We start from the raw sequence: 19,395 nt of genomic DNA on the forward strand, positions 1-19,395 counted from the left end.
TAATATATAATAAAATTAAATATAATATACGCGTAAGGGTTCAATTATTTTAAAACATGCTCTTGGCTCGCCGCATTAACGATGGACTTTCAATATCGGGCAATGAGTTAAAGAGAAGTATCCAGTAAGTAGTCTATTTCCTATAACGGTTTAATTACAATTAATATAATTTCAATAACGGTTGAAAAGATATATAGAACAGAAAGAACACCTCGTGCGAAAGTGAAGAAAGAGGAAAATAAAAGAAAACAACGAACAAAAGGTCAGACGAAAATAAAAATCTTAGTTGTTTTTTACAAATCAATTAGAAAAATTAGAAATAATAGATGTCATGACAAAAGACGTCCAAATAGAATAGTCTGCGGGATACAAGTCTGAGAAATCGTTAGTCGACATTATCGAAAAATTCAGGCGTATTCAAAAATTTTACGATTGTCAAGCCATTCTTTCAATTAGTGGAATTGGATTTATGATTAAATTATTTTTGATCGATAAAATGTTGGGTGGTTGCCAGGATGGATTCATCTTTAGATACGACCAAGAAAATTGAAGGATGTTTTTTATCCTAAGGATAAATTAATCAAAGGTTCGTTGAGTATTTTCAAGAAACCAAAATGGCTGAGTTTTTTAAACTTTAACTTGGTTAAATAATGTATTTTTTTCTAGGCCCGATACATTAGACTAATTGAATTGCAAATTGAATTAAACATTCTTCATGAAATGACTTGTCATTCTCTATATAGTAAAAAATGAACGAAAGAATTAAATATACAATACATAGGAAAAATCATAGCAACATTTATTATTTATTCATGATATCAAATGAAACAATAGATATTTTCTATTAATAGAAATCCTTTGTATTTCCTATTATAATCTATATTACTTTCAAATTACAGAGCAAAAAATTGTCACATACGAACGGAGCGAAATTTAGTTGATATTTATAATCCGATGTTTTTATTCGAATAAAATTTAACTCGAATTATAAAATATCATTGCGTATGAAAATGATGTTCTCATACACTAAAATAAAAGATAATGATTAATAAAAAAATTTGTTCATTATCATATTCCATATCAGTAGAATATATTTTACCGTAGCAAAAAGATAATGGGATAGTACGATCACTCTTTTAATCGAAAGATTACATGGCATCATGCTCTTCATTATCAAGAGTAGCAACATTTTTTGTGTTTTCAATGATAATAAATAAAAGGGAATTTGGCATCTGTAAAGATTAATTCATCAGTAATATCCAATTGAATTGGTGATCTAATTAAAATATACTTTGAACAATACTAACAATTTTATATATATTTCGGTGTGATGATTTATTAATTTCTGTCCAAGGTAAGAATATACGTATATTACGAACATAGATCCAAAGATATAATTAACCTTTTGTAATACGTCGCTCACATTAACCGTAAAAGAAAGTATCTGAAATAACTAGAAAAAATTGTCCGCGTAAATTCTCTATCACAATAAAAGATATAATAAAATCAAAATAATTTCTTCTTTTTTTTCATTTTTTTTTTCTTAAACGAAAAATAACGTTACTTACGTAAATATAATTTACGGTAATGAAAAATAAGGCGAAAAATATCTCGGACAAATAAATTCTCCCATGATACAGCTTTATTAAATCGACGAAACTTGAAGAACGAGAAGAAATAAAAACAAAACAAAAAATTAAGAAAAAAGATACATAATAATATTATCATTCAATATTAGCATCTAAGCGAATAAATAGCATTGAATACAGTTTTGTAAAATGAGATACAAACTAAATGGCGTTATCATAGTATTCTATGATGTCGATGATCGACTTATATTCTTTGTCATAATTGCCTCCATGGTAGAAATTATGCGAATTCTTTTTATATTCATCCTCTATCTTCCACCTATATGAACAAAAAAACAATGTAAATTATAATAAAAAGGAAGAGATATCTTTATGATCAAAAGAAATTTATATATATTTCATAATATATCGTTCGAAATGATTACTTACGCAACGATATTGAAGAGAGCGCAGGAATGCTGAACAAGTGATACAAATATAGAAAAGTGTGCTATTCCTATCGTGCTTAAAACAATTAGCGTTGCATATTCGATAAAAAGAACGAAATACAAATACTCTTGATTTTTCAAAAAGTAATTAATAGAAATTGGTAATACTAATTCAGTTACATGCAGTTCACCAAAGATATACAAAATAACACGTATCACGGATGGAAATATTAAAATCCCAATATACAAATAAAAGGCAACTGAAATAATAAAACGTTATCTTAATATAATTCTGATAACCTTATACAGTCACTTTAGTAATTAGTTTAGTATTCTCTTGGTGTTTTTTACTTGCGATTATTATTGTACACTGTCTACTACGATTAGCATATTTTTTTAATATCGTTAATTCAGGCTTGGATGTCATACTATTCCAATCCGTTTTAATATGAAGCAGAAGTCTCTTTATCTGAAAGAATTAATATATTCCATTCTTGTATGTTTAACAATTTATGATTTAAATGAAATATTTATAAAATACAAACGACTGTAACTTTCGACAATAAATTGTAATAACACAATGTGAAGCATAGAGTAGGCAAAGTCGTTTCCAATATTTTCGTAATAGGATCTATTTTCATCTCTGATGTGAATAGCAGAAAAATCTGAAGCATGAGCAAATGTTATTTATATTTTAATAATCAGTGTTATGAACTGAACTCATTTTCAAGCTAACTCGTTCTTATCACATGTTCGTATAATTATGTATCAGAATGGGATTTACATGTAAAAATGATGATATTGCTATTATAAAATTAAATAAACAAATGTGAAACATATGATACGACAATGTTTCATAAGGCGAAATGCCAATTAATTTTAAGAATCGAATATTGTAAGTATAGTACTCGTTTTCGAAATGCAGCTCGTCTTGCATAAACATCCTAGTACCTCATATGACTTATTAACTTCGACTGACTTCAACCCCATGCCGTTTTTTACATCAAGAATTCTAAGTATCCTTTTAAATACATTTTTTAAATGATAAAGTAGTAAAAGTACTTTTCTCTAACTTGTATCGATTGGTAGAAAGTTTCACTTTCATAAAAAAAATTCATATAACATCTATAGCAAGGTATATGTTTCTCCCATTTTAGTCCAATTATACGTGTATAACTAAACAGATGCTTCTTTCTAGCTATTAAGTTATTATTTGTCATTTACACCTTAAATGATCGATTATTTTTTCCCTTCCACGATAGACATGCGCAGTGTGTCCACAGGCACTTCCCCTTTTCATTCTCTCGCAGTATGATTTTACTTCTCGAAGGAAAAACATGTGAGTGCTTGATGTGTTACTCTAATTTTATTGTTATTTACTTAATGTTAATTCAGTATATGATAAATGATTTCTCGTGAACGTGGCAATTATAGACTTCATAATAACAAGCAATATTGCTAATATTAACATCGGCACTATAATTGGCTCAAATAAAATGACGAAAGAAGTAAGTGATTATTTCGCATTGTTTCTTCACTATTCTTATCAATGTGTAGACATTATTAGTCATTATCAATGTTCTCTTATCTCTGCTCTTTTATAAAATTTTCATGCATTGAGAGTAAATAAATCATTGTTTTTATTCCGAATATTACTATTGTCAGACAATTTCTATTTTAGTTTTTCTATAATTATTTATACATACGTTTATTGATTCATTTATGTATTTATGTATTTATTATTAATACAAAATGATATATTTACGATCTCCTGAATACGGTGTAATAAAATTCGTAGCTGGTTAAAATAATATTCTTTGTATACATTTCGTATCGTCTTGTAGAATTCTTCCTTTGACGTTTCCCTCTCTAATCCTTTGTCGTGCCAATCAAATAAACTTTGCCTGCTCCAATTAATCAATATTTTTCCGTAGCAACTGGTAAGCGAATTACTGTTTGTTGATCGCCAAGCGATCACGTGTTCGTTACACGTGTGAATCCGTAAAAATAAATGTCAGTCAACACAAAGAATATTTATCGCATGATTTTTATGTTACTTACTTAAGAAAACGTGATCTCTTTAAATTATATTATCGTAATTTATAATTTTTTATGGAATTTTTTTTTATATGAACGCAATCATGACAAAAAAGATATTTTTTGAAATGTAAAATATACGAATCAGAAAAAGTGCGTACATGTTCAATTTATTGTATCAATTTTGTTGCGATTAATAATTATTCAATTAAAATGTGTTATTTCTTATGCTTAAAAACAACGTGAGATTATACGAATCTATATTTATCGATACATTGGCACCTATTAACATTTGTATTGGCCATTATATTAACAATAATATTTGATTACCTTACCTTTAGAAGATTTTTTGATGTCATAATTTTCTACTTTATCATCAAGAGATTTTTTCGATGAAATAGATTTCTATTTTTACATCGGGAATTATTAGCATGAAGAAGATTATTTACCTACGTTGTATCTATAGATAATTTTTTGTTTTTGGCTTATTGATTTTCGTAATGTAATGTGTTATTCTCTTGATATAAGAAAATGGTTTAATATATGCCATATGTACATTTATATTAAGTATATTACAAAGTAGTTATTTTTAATTACAATTATTTTTAAGTATGCAATTTAAATAGAAACTATGCAATCTTTCAAATATTTTTTTTTCTCTTTCGACAGAAATTCTCTGTATATACTGCTATGTATTTTGTTTTATATATTGTTTATATATTATAAATATACACTATAACTGTAACAGAATTTTAATTTGATAATATAGAAAGCTGCTAATGTATTTGGAATTATATATTTGCTAGTTATTTATTTTTTCATGATTATCTGGCTCAAAAATTTGATACTTTGTTTGAGTGTCTAACTTCGTTTTTTTACCCACTCATGCCTCCAATAAAATTATAGAAATAAATATTACTATTTTGCAGGTGTTTTATATTATATCTGTTCTGGATTTTTCTATGTCAGAAATAATGTTTATTAAAATACAAGTGGTACTTTTTTAATTGAATTCAAATATCTAATCGGTATTAAAAAGAACAACAAAATTAAAATACAAGTAGTAATTTTTTAATTGAATTCAAATATCTAATCGGTATTTAAAAATAACAACAAAATATCATATATTTTATTTTTATCTCAAAAAAAGAAAGAAGATCGAATGCTTGAAATACCAATATGATGATAAAATTATAATATTTTTATGATTCCGATAAATATTTTGATATAATGAATCATCAAATTAAATGAAATGTAATTTCGACATGAACAATCCAATAAAATTACTGCGTATCTTATATTTATAAAAATCAATTTCTTTTTGTCAATGTCTGTCTTATGAATTTTTTAATAAATCGCTGATGAAATAAAAAAAAAAAACAATTACACTTTATCATAATAATTATATATCACTGATTTGAATAAATGCAGAATAAATTGATATATTTTTTTTCCTTTCGTATATTCATCTTTATTCCATTTTCATATTTACAAATAATTTTTACATTCTTTTAAATTTTTATATTCTTCGCTATAATTCCAGTATCGTAGTTTTCATATTACGATATTTATTATTTTATATTGATGTCAATACTATAAGAAATATTATCAAGATATCAGTAATCAATTTATGATACTTGTATTAAACAGATTTATCTTGATATTGTTTAACATTTTTTTTTTTTTTTTTTCTTTTTTTTTTTCAGAAAAGGAATAATATAAATTGAGAAACTGATAATACCACATTACGAGTTGACGTTTTATTTGTATAAAAATATATTTTCCAATTTTCAGTTTGTTTACATGTAACCTCTGCAGCGAAATGTCAATCTCAGGACAAAACTTCACGTTAGTATCCAAACTTTCTGTAGAAATAGAAAATTATTAAAATATCAGTATTGTATTGATTAAATAATATTGTAATTAAGTTTATTTTCTTAAGCTTATTATTCTTAACTATTTATCTTAATTATATTAATTATTCTCAATTTATTTACAATTAATTTATTGTTATTATTCTTTTTATTTTTAAGCTTTTTTCTTTTTTCTTCTTAAGATTATTCTTCAGTTTATCTTTTGTCTTTTTATCTCTTGTTTATTTCAATTTTGTCAATATTTTCCCGATATTTAAAATGTCAATAACATTATAATGAAGAATATATTAACGATTTGAATCTTTCGATCGATACATGGGACATTGTGTGACATTGATCAACGTATGTCAAGGTCAAGATCATTGCGATTGATCCTACTAATATAAAATTTTACTAAAATTATAATGTACCAAAAAATATTATATTTATTATAAAAATGTATTGTGAATATATATAAAAAAAAAAAGAATTATATTATATCATATTGTATGCAAAGTGAATAATAAAATAAGAGATAAAATAATATAACTATGAGAAAAAAATGATAACATTGCATTTGAACTTATAAAAAGATCATCCGTTATATTATAGACATTTTCGTTCGTTTATTTTACTATATTGAAAAATTAATTTTCAAGAGAACGCATTTTAAAACTTTATTTTTCTTTTATGAAGATACCCTTATTATAAATTAAAGATACCCTTATAATTGATAAATCTAAATCGATTCTATCGTATCGATAATATCTAATCTGATAGATAAAATGATGATAATATTCACTTTCAAATGAATTTTATTTCAAATCTCTACAACTTTTCTTTCGGAAAATACGTTCTTTTGAAAATCTTCATTTATATGCATCTAAGCACATGGCGTAAATGGTCACGTGATTACGAGTAATAGTAAAGTGTATACTACGATCAGCTGTTTATGTAAATATCTAGATCAATGTGTTTCAATGTATTCATTCAGAGAAAATAATATAGTGCTAATAGTATTTTAATTTTTTAAATGAGAAAAAATTAATAAATGAATTAACTTTATTTCTTAAATGCATTTTTTTTTAATGCAAATATCTTCGATATTAAAATTCATAAAAAGATCAAACAAAATTTCGTTGCCGAACATTTGTCATTAATAATTTAATGGAAAATATTTATATAGACAACTTCGTCAAAATTGAGGCATTAAAAATCAAATTTTGTCGCATCGATGATAAATATATTCGATTAAAAAAGAAATTGTTATAAATAATTAATTAATTTAAAAGTAAAAAAAAAAAAAAAAGAAAAAAGGCAAGCAAAAAACATTCAACATATCTTATACCATACGATCTATAAATATATCGGTTTGACAAATAAATAATAAAATAACTTTAATTCTTATATTTAAATGAAGAACATAATTTAATATAATCAGTATTGATCAATTTATTTAAAAATTAGTATTAAATTAAGAAAGAAATACCCATTTATTTATACGTAACAAATTATATCAAATTTACGTTCCATAAAATCATAAAGAAATAAATAAGTAGCTACGTAAATAATAATATACGCTATTGATTTTACATATACTAAACGAAAATATTATGAATTATGTCTATAACAACAAAATAATAATAAATGCATAACAATATAAAAAAAATAGTTCATTTTGAAAAAAGAAAACAATTTTCAAAAAATCACATCATTTTCACATAAATATTATATATAATTCAAATTAATTTTACTTAAAAAAAAAATAACTATTTTGTAATATATGTATATAAAATAAATACATATATACTTAATTACTATGATTACTTACTGTATTTAAAAAATAATGTAAAATATATTAGCTTATTAACATCAACTGGTAATGAACAATTTTTTATCAGCTGTCGGTAAAATAGAAAAAAACTTCTATTATTAATTATCGATGATAAAATAGAATTATATTCCACCGGTAAAGTAGAAAACTCTAATTCCCATTAATGATAAAATAGTGCATAATTATCTTACAGACATTGATTGCCACACATGAATCGATAGATATTCAACGATAAATAGTAATACATTTAGGCATAATAAATTCAACTTTCAAAAATAATTGAAATATAAACAATTTTATATATAGTTCTTTTTTTTTTCTTAAATCATGCAATTATTATTACGAAAATTAATATCTTTATCATGTTTGCTTTCAATTAATAAAACAATAGTTTAGCATGTTGAATTACAATTCGACAATATAATTCAGAAAAATAAACTAATAACAGACTACGTGCTAGACAATATTCAATGATCAACAAATGACACCTTGTGTTTTTCAAGATAACAAAGACAAGAAAAATATTGACTGATTGAAGTATTTAATAATTATTTAGTAGAAATGAGAGGAACAATATAAGAAGAAAAATTTTAGGAACAACAATTATATTGCAATATAATTCTAATGATAAAACAAAGATATAAAGATCATTCTTACAATTAGTTGTGAATTTTATTATACCGTACTATATACATATATGAAGTAAAAAAAAAAATTTTCTCAAACACAATAATAATCTTAAGGTGGAAAAAAAAAAGAAAATAAAAGAACGGAACTACCACAAAACAAGTGCAAAATAAATGATATATTACATTAACGTACAAAAATTATCTATTATAAGCAAAGAATGATACAAACAAACAATGTTTAGCTAGTAAAAAATAATATATCACCAAAAAAGAAGATGATCCTTTTTTACGTTGCAATACTCGTGACGATCATCGTGCGTATGATAATATCATCAACATCGTTTCGTGATAAAGAGATAACAATTGTCCGTCTGGTGAGTAATCATTTTTTGTATACTCATAATTCAATCAACAATATGAAATAATAATAAAGCGTCGAGCATTTGAATTTCTTTCGAACTGAATACATCACGTTTGAGAAGCATAATCATACTGAGAGAGACTGAAAAAGGAGAAGGGACTCTGTACGCAACGCGCATGATCTATGTGGAAGGGAAACCGTAAAAAATGCGCATGTCCTTCGTGAAAGGGTGAACGAAACAAAGTAAAAAGAAAATGACAAATAATTACTTAATGACTAGAAAGAAACACCCATTCAGTTATATAGAATAAATCTAAAAGGGAGACATATGTATCAGAGGGTATAGATTTTATATAAATTATTCATATGGAAAAAGACCACACCGATACAATTTTTTTTACACGTACTTTTACATTTGTTATTTTAAGAATTTATTAGACGTTCGAATTCGAATACTTGATGCAGGAAAAAAGATAAAGTTAAAGTCAGTTGAAATCAATGACTCGTAAGAGCTCATCAGTATGAGTTTGCTAAACAATGAATATTTCGAAAACAAGTACTATACTTACAATTTTAGATTTCTTAAACTAATTGGCATATGGCATTATGATATGTCGGCAAAACAATTGATATATATTTGTATTCTTAATCTTGTAATAGCTGTAGGATCATTTTCACAGGTATGACATATCCTAATACGTGATTATATTAATTTATGATTAGAACAAACCAGAAAATGATTTCCATTCAAAAGAATGATTATTAAATATGAAGATACAACTTGTTGGACTTTAGATTTATTTACTCTTCACGTCAGAACTGAAGGTCATTCCAATTATCAAATTGATGGAAACGACCTTGCCTTCTTTATGCTTCGCAGCATGTTATTATAACATATTGTTGAATACTACAACTGTTCGTACTTTGTTCAAATATTTCATTTTGAAATAGAAATGACAAAAAGGTACGTTACAAAAATTCTTTATGTCGTTAAACTTTCAGATGAAGAAAATTCTTTGTCATATCAAATCCGATTGGAATAAATTGGCGAACAAACCTGAATTAATAATTTTAAAAACAAATGCTATTCGAACCAGACTATGTACAATAATAATCACAAGTAAAAAAAAGAAAAATTCATTATTACATTATTAAAATTTTATAATGTCACTTGAATAACATAATAATTTTCTTTTAATCTTTCAGTTGCATTTTATTTGTATATTATTTTTTTGACGTTACCATCCATTATTTGTATCCTTTTGTATAATTTTGATGCAACAAACGAAACTGTATTAATCTTGCCAATTTACCTCAATAATTTTTTGAAAGATCAAATGAATTACTATTTCACATTTTTATTTGAATGCGTATTTATAATCATCATAACTACTATAGGAATTACCCACTATTCTATGTTTGTATTAATTGTACAGCATGCCTGTGCACTATTCAATATCGTCGCGTAAGTAATTAATTAATAGAATTTATCATGGAATTAATATTTTCAATTTAAAGCTCTTTTTTTTTCATAATTCATAGTACTGTTTATTTTTCACAGTTCAAAAATAGAAAATGGATTTAAAAGTAATTTCAGTCATCCCAATAATCGTAATAAATTCGCACAGGAGTATGAATGGCTCGTCGATATTATAGAGTTTTATGATAATGCAATCGAGTTCGTATAAAATTTTACAATCATTTTCTCCTTATAATTAATACATCAAAGTGCTAATAGTTAATAGTAATATAATTATATATATTTTTTATTATTACATATCTCTTAAGTTTTGTCGATTTAATGAAGTTATATAATAAGATAATTTATCCGTTCGAAGTATTCTTCTCGTTGCTTTTTATTATTATAAATTATTTTTACGTAAGTAATTTATTTACATAAAATTTGTAATCTAATATTTACTCTATCGTAGCAAATTAAAAAGACAAAAATTTTTTTTCCAGTTCTTTCAGTTACTTTCATTTACAATAAATACGACCGAAGTATTACAAAAGTTTAATTATATTATTGGATCTATGTTTGTAATATATGTTTACTGTTACCTTGGACAAAAATTAATAGATTATCACAACGAAATATTTATGAAATTGTTGGTATTGTTTTAAATTTATTTTATTGCGATGACTAATTCACACGAATATTAAATGATAAATTAATATTTACAGATGTCAAATTCCATTTTACTCGTTTTCGTTGAAAACACAAAAAATGTTACCCTTTATGATAATGAAGAGCCTAATGCCATGCAATCTTTCTATTAAGGGAGTGATTGTATTATCCAATCTTCATTTTGTCACGGTAAAATATATTTTATTTATATAGACAATGACAGAAAGAAAATTTATATTAATAGAAATCTTTCATTTTAGTTAATGCGGATATCATTTTCATACGCTATGATTGTTTACAATTCATTGTGAATTTAACGAAATAAGATACTAATAATAATATATTTCGTATATTTTGGGATATACAAATCCAATGATTTTTTCTTGATAGATTGAAAATATTAAGTATAATGTAAATCTGATGGTGATGACTCATATTTTTATTAATATCTTCAGTATTTTCTTAATTTAATCGATATCCAAAAAAAAAGGTATTAATAGAAATAAATACGTGAAAATTAGGAAGATATTAGTAGAAGTAAATACATGAAAAATTAAAATGTCAAGATAAAACTAAAAAATAATTTTAGATTTTTGTAAAAAAAAAAAAAAAAAGAAAAAAAAAATATTGCTTCCCATTTAAAACTCCATATCAATTTTCAGGTAGTCATGGCTCAAGTGAAAAAAAAAACAAAGGATTTTGAAAATAATTAAAAGAAAAATGATTTTCTTCTCTCGCACAAATCTTGTCTATATCTATCACGTAAATCGAAAAATATTTATAAAAAAAAAAAAATTTTATTTCCATATTACAATTGATCTAATTTCTTCACTGATAACAAACAGAGGATATTTTTATGAATTTTATTAATAAGATCCAATCATACAACTAAAAATATCTGAAAATTGGAATGAATAAACAAAATGTTGGACAAATTTCATTCACAGAGCCATATCGTCCGAAATTAGATCTAAATCGATGTTTTAAATGCAAATTTATATTTCTTCGTTTAAGTTCTCCTTATTTATTCTACCATTCTACTTCGTTTTTATTTTCGCGTCGCATTATCTATATATACATTTTGTGACTTTAACTTATCAACAACCGATAAAAAACATTTTTTATCGATCGTCGGTAAAGTAGAAATCAATTTCTATGTACAACTATCGATAGATAGATAAACATTTATTATTATGGTAAAATTCCCTGATGTTAAAATAGAAATTTCCTTCCTCTATTAAGCCTTAGCGCTTCGTTGGCTCCGCTACGGAGACATTTGTTCCTTAACTCCGAAGGCTCCGCTGCGGAGCCAAATGTTTTTAACATGTGATTACGCTTAAGATGCTACGTTAGCTGAAGAATTAAGAAAAATGAAGTGCCACTTGACAGGTACCATAAAAACAAACAGAAAAGGTATTCCAATAACTCTGAAGAATTCAGAATTATATGAAAAAAGGACTGTCGCATACAAACAAGGAAATACAATGATCTTAGCTTGGAGGGATAAAAGGATAGTATCGTTATTGAGCAACTGGCATAATGCTGAAATGATAACTACTAGAAGATTTATACGAGATGGTACAAACGAAGTAATTAAAAAGCCAATTGTAGTTGTCGGGTACACAAAGTCGATGGGTGGAGTTGATCGGGCTGATCAATATGCCTCTAGTTATTTCTTTTTGAGGAAATCGCTTAAGTGGTGACGGAAATTGTTTTTCTGGGGAATGGAGATATCAATAATTAATTCATACATTCTCTATAATACTGTACAGCACAATAAAAATGTGAAAGCATTGACGCAGTTACACTATAGAAAAATTTTAGTCGATCAACTCTTAGGAGATTTTTGTTACGATAGAACAAGAGTTTCTAAATCAATTTCTGAAATCAGACTAAACGGAAAATAATTCACATAATGAGAAAAGGTGCAAAGAGGGACTGCGTTGTGTACTCTAAAAGAAAACAAATGGATGGCAGACGTCAACAAAATGATTACTGTGACACTTGCCCAAGTAAACCTAGAATGAGAGATTGTTTTCAAAGATATTACACTATGGTGAATTACAAAATTTTAAATTTATTTTTTATTTACAATAGAAAAATGCATGTTTATAAAATAAATAAAAGCAAATGTATTCACAAGGACGTGTAATCTTTTCCGCTCAAAATAAGACTTCCCTTATCTCAGGCGTTCCGCTCCAAAAATGTGCTGGAGTTGCTGATAGGCAGTACTCGAGAAACGCGCGGAATGCTAAGGGTTAATAATAAGACACTATAGAGTGTAACTAACAGAGATATTAATTCATAATATAATAGTTCATCAATTGATACGATAAAAATAATTTCAAACACAATTTAAAAGGAAAATAAAACTTATATACAATTACTACTTAAACGATGTATTCTGTCGTACAAAAAAATAATTCTTTTGTCATATTTACATTCAATTTCGTAAAACAATAGCTTAGAGCGTTTTACGATATTACAGTAATAAATATAATTTTGAAAAATAATATCTTTTTTGTTTGTCAACTTCATAAAATTTGTACGATCAGTATTTGCTCTGTTAAAGAAAGATATTAGAAAAAAATTAATTTTATATACCGCATTTATTTGATGGTAACAGTATTTCTGAATCCTGATATATAACAAATACGTAAATAAATCAATTAAATTATGTAATATTTTATATTATATAAACATCTTACCATATATATATATATATATATATATATCAAAACTAGAAACAAAACTAAACTAAACGAACAAAACTAAAAAAAAGTCGAAAGCACAGAAAGATACCTCCCTATTATTTTATATTTGACAACGATATACTTGATACTTGATAATAGTACTCTTTCGAAAAAAAAAAAAACAAAGAAAAAAAAACTGGATTAATAATGAAATCGTAAAAATATATAAAACTTTTTCTTTCAATGCGCAAAGATTTTCGCAAAGAATTGATATAAGATAAAATTGACATTAACAAATAGTGTTTACTTTTGTTATTTCAATTTGTGAAAAGAAACAGTATAAAATATTGCAAAAGCTTTGTTTATCGTGTTTAAACGCGTTCGCTTTATTATAAAAAAAAATAAATAAATAAATAAATAAAAAATACTTTTTTTAGTTTTCAGATTTTTATCACAACTTTACTATTACACAAATTTCAACCATGAAGGAACGTGACGGTGAAGAATTTTTCAATGAATTATATTCGAACGATTTGTCCGATTGTCCGAACGATTGTTGAAATAAATTGAAAAGTGATAATTTATCGAAAGACTAAGACTTTTATGAAACTGATATTAAATCACGAAAACGACAAAAAAGAAATGTAATAGAATTTTTATTTTATTTGAATTGTTTCACTTTCACGTTTAATTACGAAATAATAACCAATGACATGAGATAACTTTTGCGTAAAAGTGCCGGTCAACAATCTTTCAATAATAAGAATAATTAAGATAATTACCGAAATAATTGCTTTTCAAAATTGAAGTCGATCCTCTTCAAGTTTTTTTACTCTTGCCGATCATCATATCTATTGCAATATTATATGATGTTAAGTAGACAAGAAGTATCCCTCCTATAAGTAATGATTTTCTATACACTGATAAATTTAAATAAACAATATAAAATAATACTAACGCGTCGAGTACTCGCATTTCTTTCCGAAAAAATGCGTCAACTTCGAGAAGCAAAATCATACTGCGAAAGAATGAAATGAGGAAGTGCCTGCGCACGCAACACGCATGTCCTTCGTGGAAGGGAGAAAATAATCGACAATGTAAGAAGTAAATGACAAATAATAACATAATAGCTAAAAATAAACATCTGTTCAATTGTATACGTACAAATTGGACGTAAGAGAGGAAAAATAATAGTCTATAGATTTTGATATGAATTATTGTTATGGGAAAAAAAAAAAAAAGAAAAAAGAAAAACTTTCTGCCATTTCGATAGAATTTTTACAATTGTATCTTTACGTTTATCATTCTAAAAATTTATTTATTTAAAAGGTGTACTTAGGAATACTTGATTGAAAAAATGAGCATGGTATTGAAGTCAGTTGAAATTAGTGAGTCATAAGAGGTATTAGTATGACTTCGAAGAACGTCGGGTGGTATTTCGAAAATGAGTACTATGCTTACAATTTTCGATTTTTTAAATTAATCGGCATTTGGTATTATGAAACATCATTAAAGTATTTGCTTTACGTTTGTCTTTTAAACTTTATTATAGCCGTAGGATTATTTTCGCAGGTATGTCATAATCTGATTCTTGCTTATAATGATTTATGATTAAAAAAATTAGCTCGAATATGAATTAGCTAGATTTATATATCAATGAACGTCCAATTATTAAATATCAATAACAACTAATTGGGCTTTAGATTTATTTACTCTTCACGTCAGAACTGAAGGTAGATCCGATCATCAAATTAATGAGAACTGTCTTACCTTGTTTATCTTACGCATCCTGTTATTACAACTTATTTTTGAATGGTGCAATTGTCCGTACTAATTTGACTAAATCAATTCATTCAAATTAAAAATGACAAACACGTATGTTTGACAAAAATCAATGAAACTTTCAGATGAAGAAAATTTTATATAACATTAAATGCGATTGGGATAAACTGGCGAACAAGCCGGAATTAATGATCTTAAAAAAATACGGGAGTCGTAGCAGACGATGTACAATAATAATCGCAAGTAAAAAAAAAAGAAAAAAATGAAAAGAAAAAAGAAAAAAAAACAAAAAAAAGAAGAAAGATATACTATTATTCGAATAATATAATTAAGTGCTTTTATTCTTTCAGTTGCTTTTTATCTGTATATTACTTTTTTAATGTTACCATCCGTTGTATGTATTCTTACGTATGTTTTTGGTGTCATGAATGAAACTGAATTAGTGTTGCCGATTCGTAATGATTATTTTTCGAATGATCGAATGCATTATTATTTGGCATTTTTTTTCGAATGCGCATTATTAACTATCATATGCACGGTAGGAATTGCCTACAGTTCTATGTTCGTATCAATTGTACAGCATGCTTGCGCACTATTCGATATCGTTGCGTAAGTAATTAATTGATAAGACGAAACAAATATTTCCGATTAAAAGTTTTCTTTTTCTTTTATCCTTGTCTAATTTATATAATATTATTTTTTTTTATTTTTCATAGTTGGATGATAGAGAAACGATTTAAAAATAACCAACATAATTTCTATCGTGTCTCTATTAGGAAATTTCCGATATTTCAGGAGTACGAGTGGATCATTAGTGTCATAAAATTTTATGATAACGCCATCAAGTTTGTATTCAATTTTATAAGTTTGTACTTTTTCTAATTTGTACATACAAGTGTTAATTACTAATAATAATATTATATATCTTTCGTTATTTTCGATCTCCAAGTTTTGTCAACTTAATAATATTGTTTTATGAGAAAATTTTTCTGTCCAGTGTGTCCTTCTGGGTGTTTATTATAATCGTTGATTATCTTTACGTAAGTGATACATTTACAAAAGATATTTAATGGATTGTTCGGAAAGTAATTTTGTTTCTTTTTTGTGAAAATGAAAGACAATTTTCGTATAATGAACAAATATTTTATTAAATTATATATTGGCCATTCTAGTCCAATACCTTTTGTCATCTTTCTGGTAGTAGCATGATTCCACGCTCATAAAATTTTTGGTCTTTGCTGGCAAAAAACTGATCGAGATGGTTTTTGACCTCCTCATTTGAAGTGAAGGTTTTTCCGTCTAAAAAATTTTGCAGTTCCCGGAACAGATAATAATCCGAAGGTGCCAGATCTGAAGAATATGGTGGTTGTGGCATTGTATCCCATTCAAGATGTAAAAGCTTTTGGCGAGAAACCAAACTTGTATGAGATCTCGCATTATCTTGGTGGAACACTATACCTTTTCTGTTGAATAATTCTGGCCTTTTCTATTGAAGTGCATCATTCAGCTTGTCCAGCTGATGACAGTAGACTTCCGAATTAATTGTTGTGTTATCCGGTAAAATCTAAAAAAAAAACGATTCCTTTAAAATCCCACCAAACAGACAGCATCACCTTTTTTTTATGGATATTGGCTTTGGAAATGCTTTGAGCCGGTTCATCTTTTTTGCTCCATGATCTCTTGCGTTTGACATTGTTATATACAACCCATTTTTCGTCCCCAGTAATGATGCGCTTCAAAAATGTATCATTTTTGTGACGTTTGAGAAGCATATCATAGACGTCAACGCTACGACACAAATTTTTCTCTGTAAGAACATGGGGAACACATATATCGAGCTTCGAGGTTAAATCCAGGCCTTTCAAGTGGTCATAAACAGTTGAATTTGATAAATTTAACCTCTGACCAATCTCACGTGTTGTTATTCGCCGGTTTGCATCAACTAATGCCTTTATCGTGTCTTTATCAGCTTCAACCGGCCTTCCAGAACGTGGTGCACCTTCGACATCAAAATTACCGGAACAAAATTTTGTAAACCAGTTCTGACACTGGCGTACTGTCAATACATCTTCTCCATACACATTAATTTCTTTCTGGCTTGAACAGCATTTTTATCTTTTCTATAGTAAAAAAGTAGAATATGACGATAATGCTGCTTATTGCTCTCCATATTTAAAAGGGCACCAACCAAAAACTACTGCGTAGAATCAATTGGATTTTTTCACAAACGAGCCTTACTATATCAGCTCTCAAAACATATAATGATTATGCGACTTAAATGTGAAGTTGGGTGCAAAAAAATACAATTAAATCCTCTGTCGGGAAAAAAAAAACAAAATTACTTTCCGAACAACCCAATATTTTAATATAATACCGTATCGTAATAAATTAGACACGCAGAAATAATTTTCCAGTTATTTCAGTTATTATCCTTTAATCTAAATAAGACTGAAGGATTAACAAATTTTTCTTTTATTTTTGCAACCATCTTTGGAATATACGTTTACTGTTATGTTGGACAAAAATTAATAGATCATCACACCGAAGTATTTGTAAAATAGTAAGTATTTCTAATATTTTTAATTAGTTCATTAATTCCATTGAATACACATGTATATGAGAAATTAATTTTTACAGCTGTCAAATTCCATTTTATTTGTTATCGTTAAAAACGCAAAAATTATTACCCCTTTTAATATTGAAGAGCATGAAGTCATGCTATCTTTCTGTAAAGGGTGTGATTATAATATCCCATTATCTTTTTGCCACGGTAAAGAATTTATAAATTATGATAATAAAAAAATTGTTTACTAATCCAAATCTTTCATTCTAGTTAATGAAGACATCATTTTCATACGCTATGATATTTTATAAATCGCGTTGAATTTAATCAAGGAAAATATCAAACAATAAATGTCGATACTTCCCTTTATTGCTACGTTTTTTAGAAATAGTAAATACATACGAAATCTCTGTGTTAAATGCTAATATCTCTATTATTTAATTTAGAATTTATTATTATACATTTTATTCTTTTAATTTCCTACTACTAAATCATAATATAATTTCCACATTCTTGGAATGGTGAAATTTTTTTTAATTTCTTGGTAATATACATTGGTGTAACCACGACATATTATCTGTTTCTATATTTTTTGGATCATACGTCAAAATTAATTGCTTGACTATCAAAGAAAATTGAATTAAATTAATTCAAAAGTTTTGCACTAATTCCATGTCTTTATATTTTTTTCAAGTTTTTCGATTTTTTGAATCGATTAAAACTTAAGACTTATCAGCTATAAGTATGGACAAAATATGAATTACGAGTACAAGCGGGGAACGTTTTTACCACCATGTGTCTGTCATATCCGTGTATTGATTATTATCCTCTCGCGCGTACATAACAATTGACTTCTAAATGTGAGTTAGAGTAAGTAGTATTAGTAGACTTTGAAGTTGACTTACACTTTTTAGTCTCTCATATGGATATTTTTTTTTTTTTTTTTATGATAGCGTACGTCTCGCGCAGTGATTCGTACTAGATACGATATCAGTATGTATTTATTTCATGACAAATGCGTAGAAAATAAATATAATTGAGATATATAATAATTAGTATATAAATTTGCAACAAAAAAAAAAACAAGATTTTGTCGAATGTTTTATGAAAAATAATTAACCCTCTATGGGCCCGTGTAACTTTCAGGTCACATTTTAATTTATCGAAATTTTACCATATAATTATAGCTTTTTTCATGAGATAGAGCATAAATCTTAATTCTATAATGTTGTCAAGACAACCAATATAATATTTATGACCGTTGCTAGGCTCATCAACCTGAAATAACAAAGTAAATGCTGTACAAACTGTCCGCAGTAAATATAAGCGAAACCATTTGATCGAATTGATATTATTTATACTTCTGTCAGTGATAACGAAACTAAAAATAGTGCACATAATAGCTCTGGGTTCGTATATCAATAACAACCTATTTGTTTGCATTTCAATTTTCAATTTGTTACTGTTTTTTATGATACAGTTTTGTAACTTTGAGGTC

The 19,395-nt window shown here is 26.4% G+C and overlaps 2 protein-coding genes across 3 annotated transcripts; one reads left to right on the top strand and one right to left on the bottom strand.

Moving 5' to 3' along the window:
* Positions 1-478: 478 nt before the first annotated feature.
* LOC124957231 lies at positions 479-3,007 on the bottom strand. Its single transcript, XM_047514069.1, has 9 exons — positions 2,969-3,007; positions 2,563-2,682; positions 2,369-2,486; positions 2,019-2,277; positions 1,792-1,908; positions 1,569-1,659; positions 1,308-1,453; positions 1,100-1,232; positions 479-565 (listed from the first exon to the last, which is right to left on the bottom strand). The coding sequence occupies exons 1-9, from the start codon at positions 3,005-3,007 to the stop codon at positions 479-481; spliced, it is 1,110 nt and encodes a 369-aa protein (XP_047370025.1).
* Positions 1,987-13,272, top strand: LOC124957319 (odorant receptor 47a-like). Of its 2 annotated transcripts, none has more exons than XM_047514261.1 (9): positions 1,987-3,525; positions 8,485-8,744; positions 9,734-9,851; positions 9,938-10,196; positions 10,293-10,409; positions 10,520-10,610; positions 10,694-10,839; positions 10,916-11,048; positions 11,120-13,272. In XM_047514261.1, exons 2-9 carry the CDS (start codon positions 8,646-8,648, stop codon positions 11,168-11,170), a joined length of 1,014 nt encoding a protein of 337 aa, XP_047370217.1. In that variant the 5' UTR covers positions 1,987-3,525; positions 8,485-8,645; the 3' UTR covers positions 11,171-13,272. The 2 variants fall into 2 exon arrangements, with proteins under 2 accessions (XP_047370217.1, XP_047370218.1); XM_047514262.1 differs by having other exon boundaries at positions 11,522-13,272.
* The last annotated feature ends 6,123 nt before the right edge of the window (positions 13,273-19,395 follow it).

The sequence above is a fragment of the Vespa velutina genome, chromosome 25 (genome assembly GCF_912470025.1).
Source record: "Vespa velutina chromosome 25, iVesVel2.1, whole genome shotgun sequence".
NCBI lineage: Eukaryota > Metazoa > Arthropoda > Insecta > Hymenoptera > Vespidae > Vespa > Vespa velutina.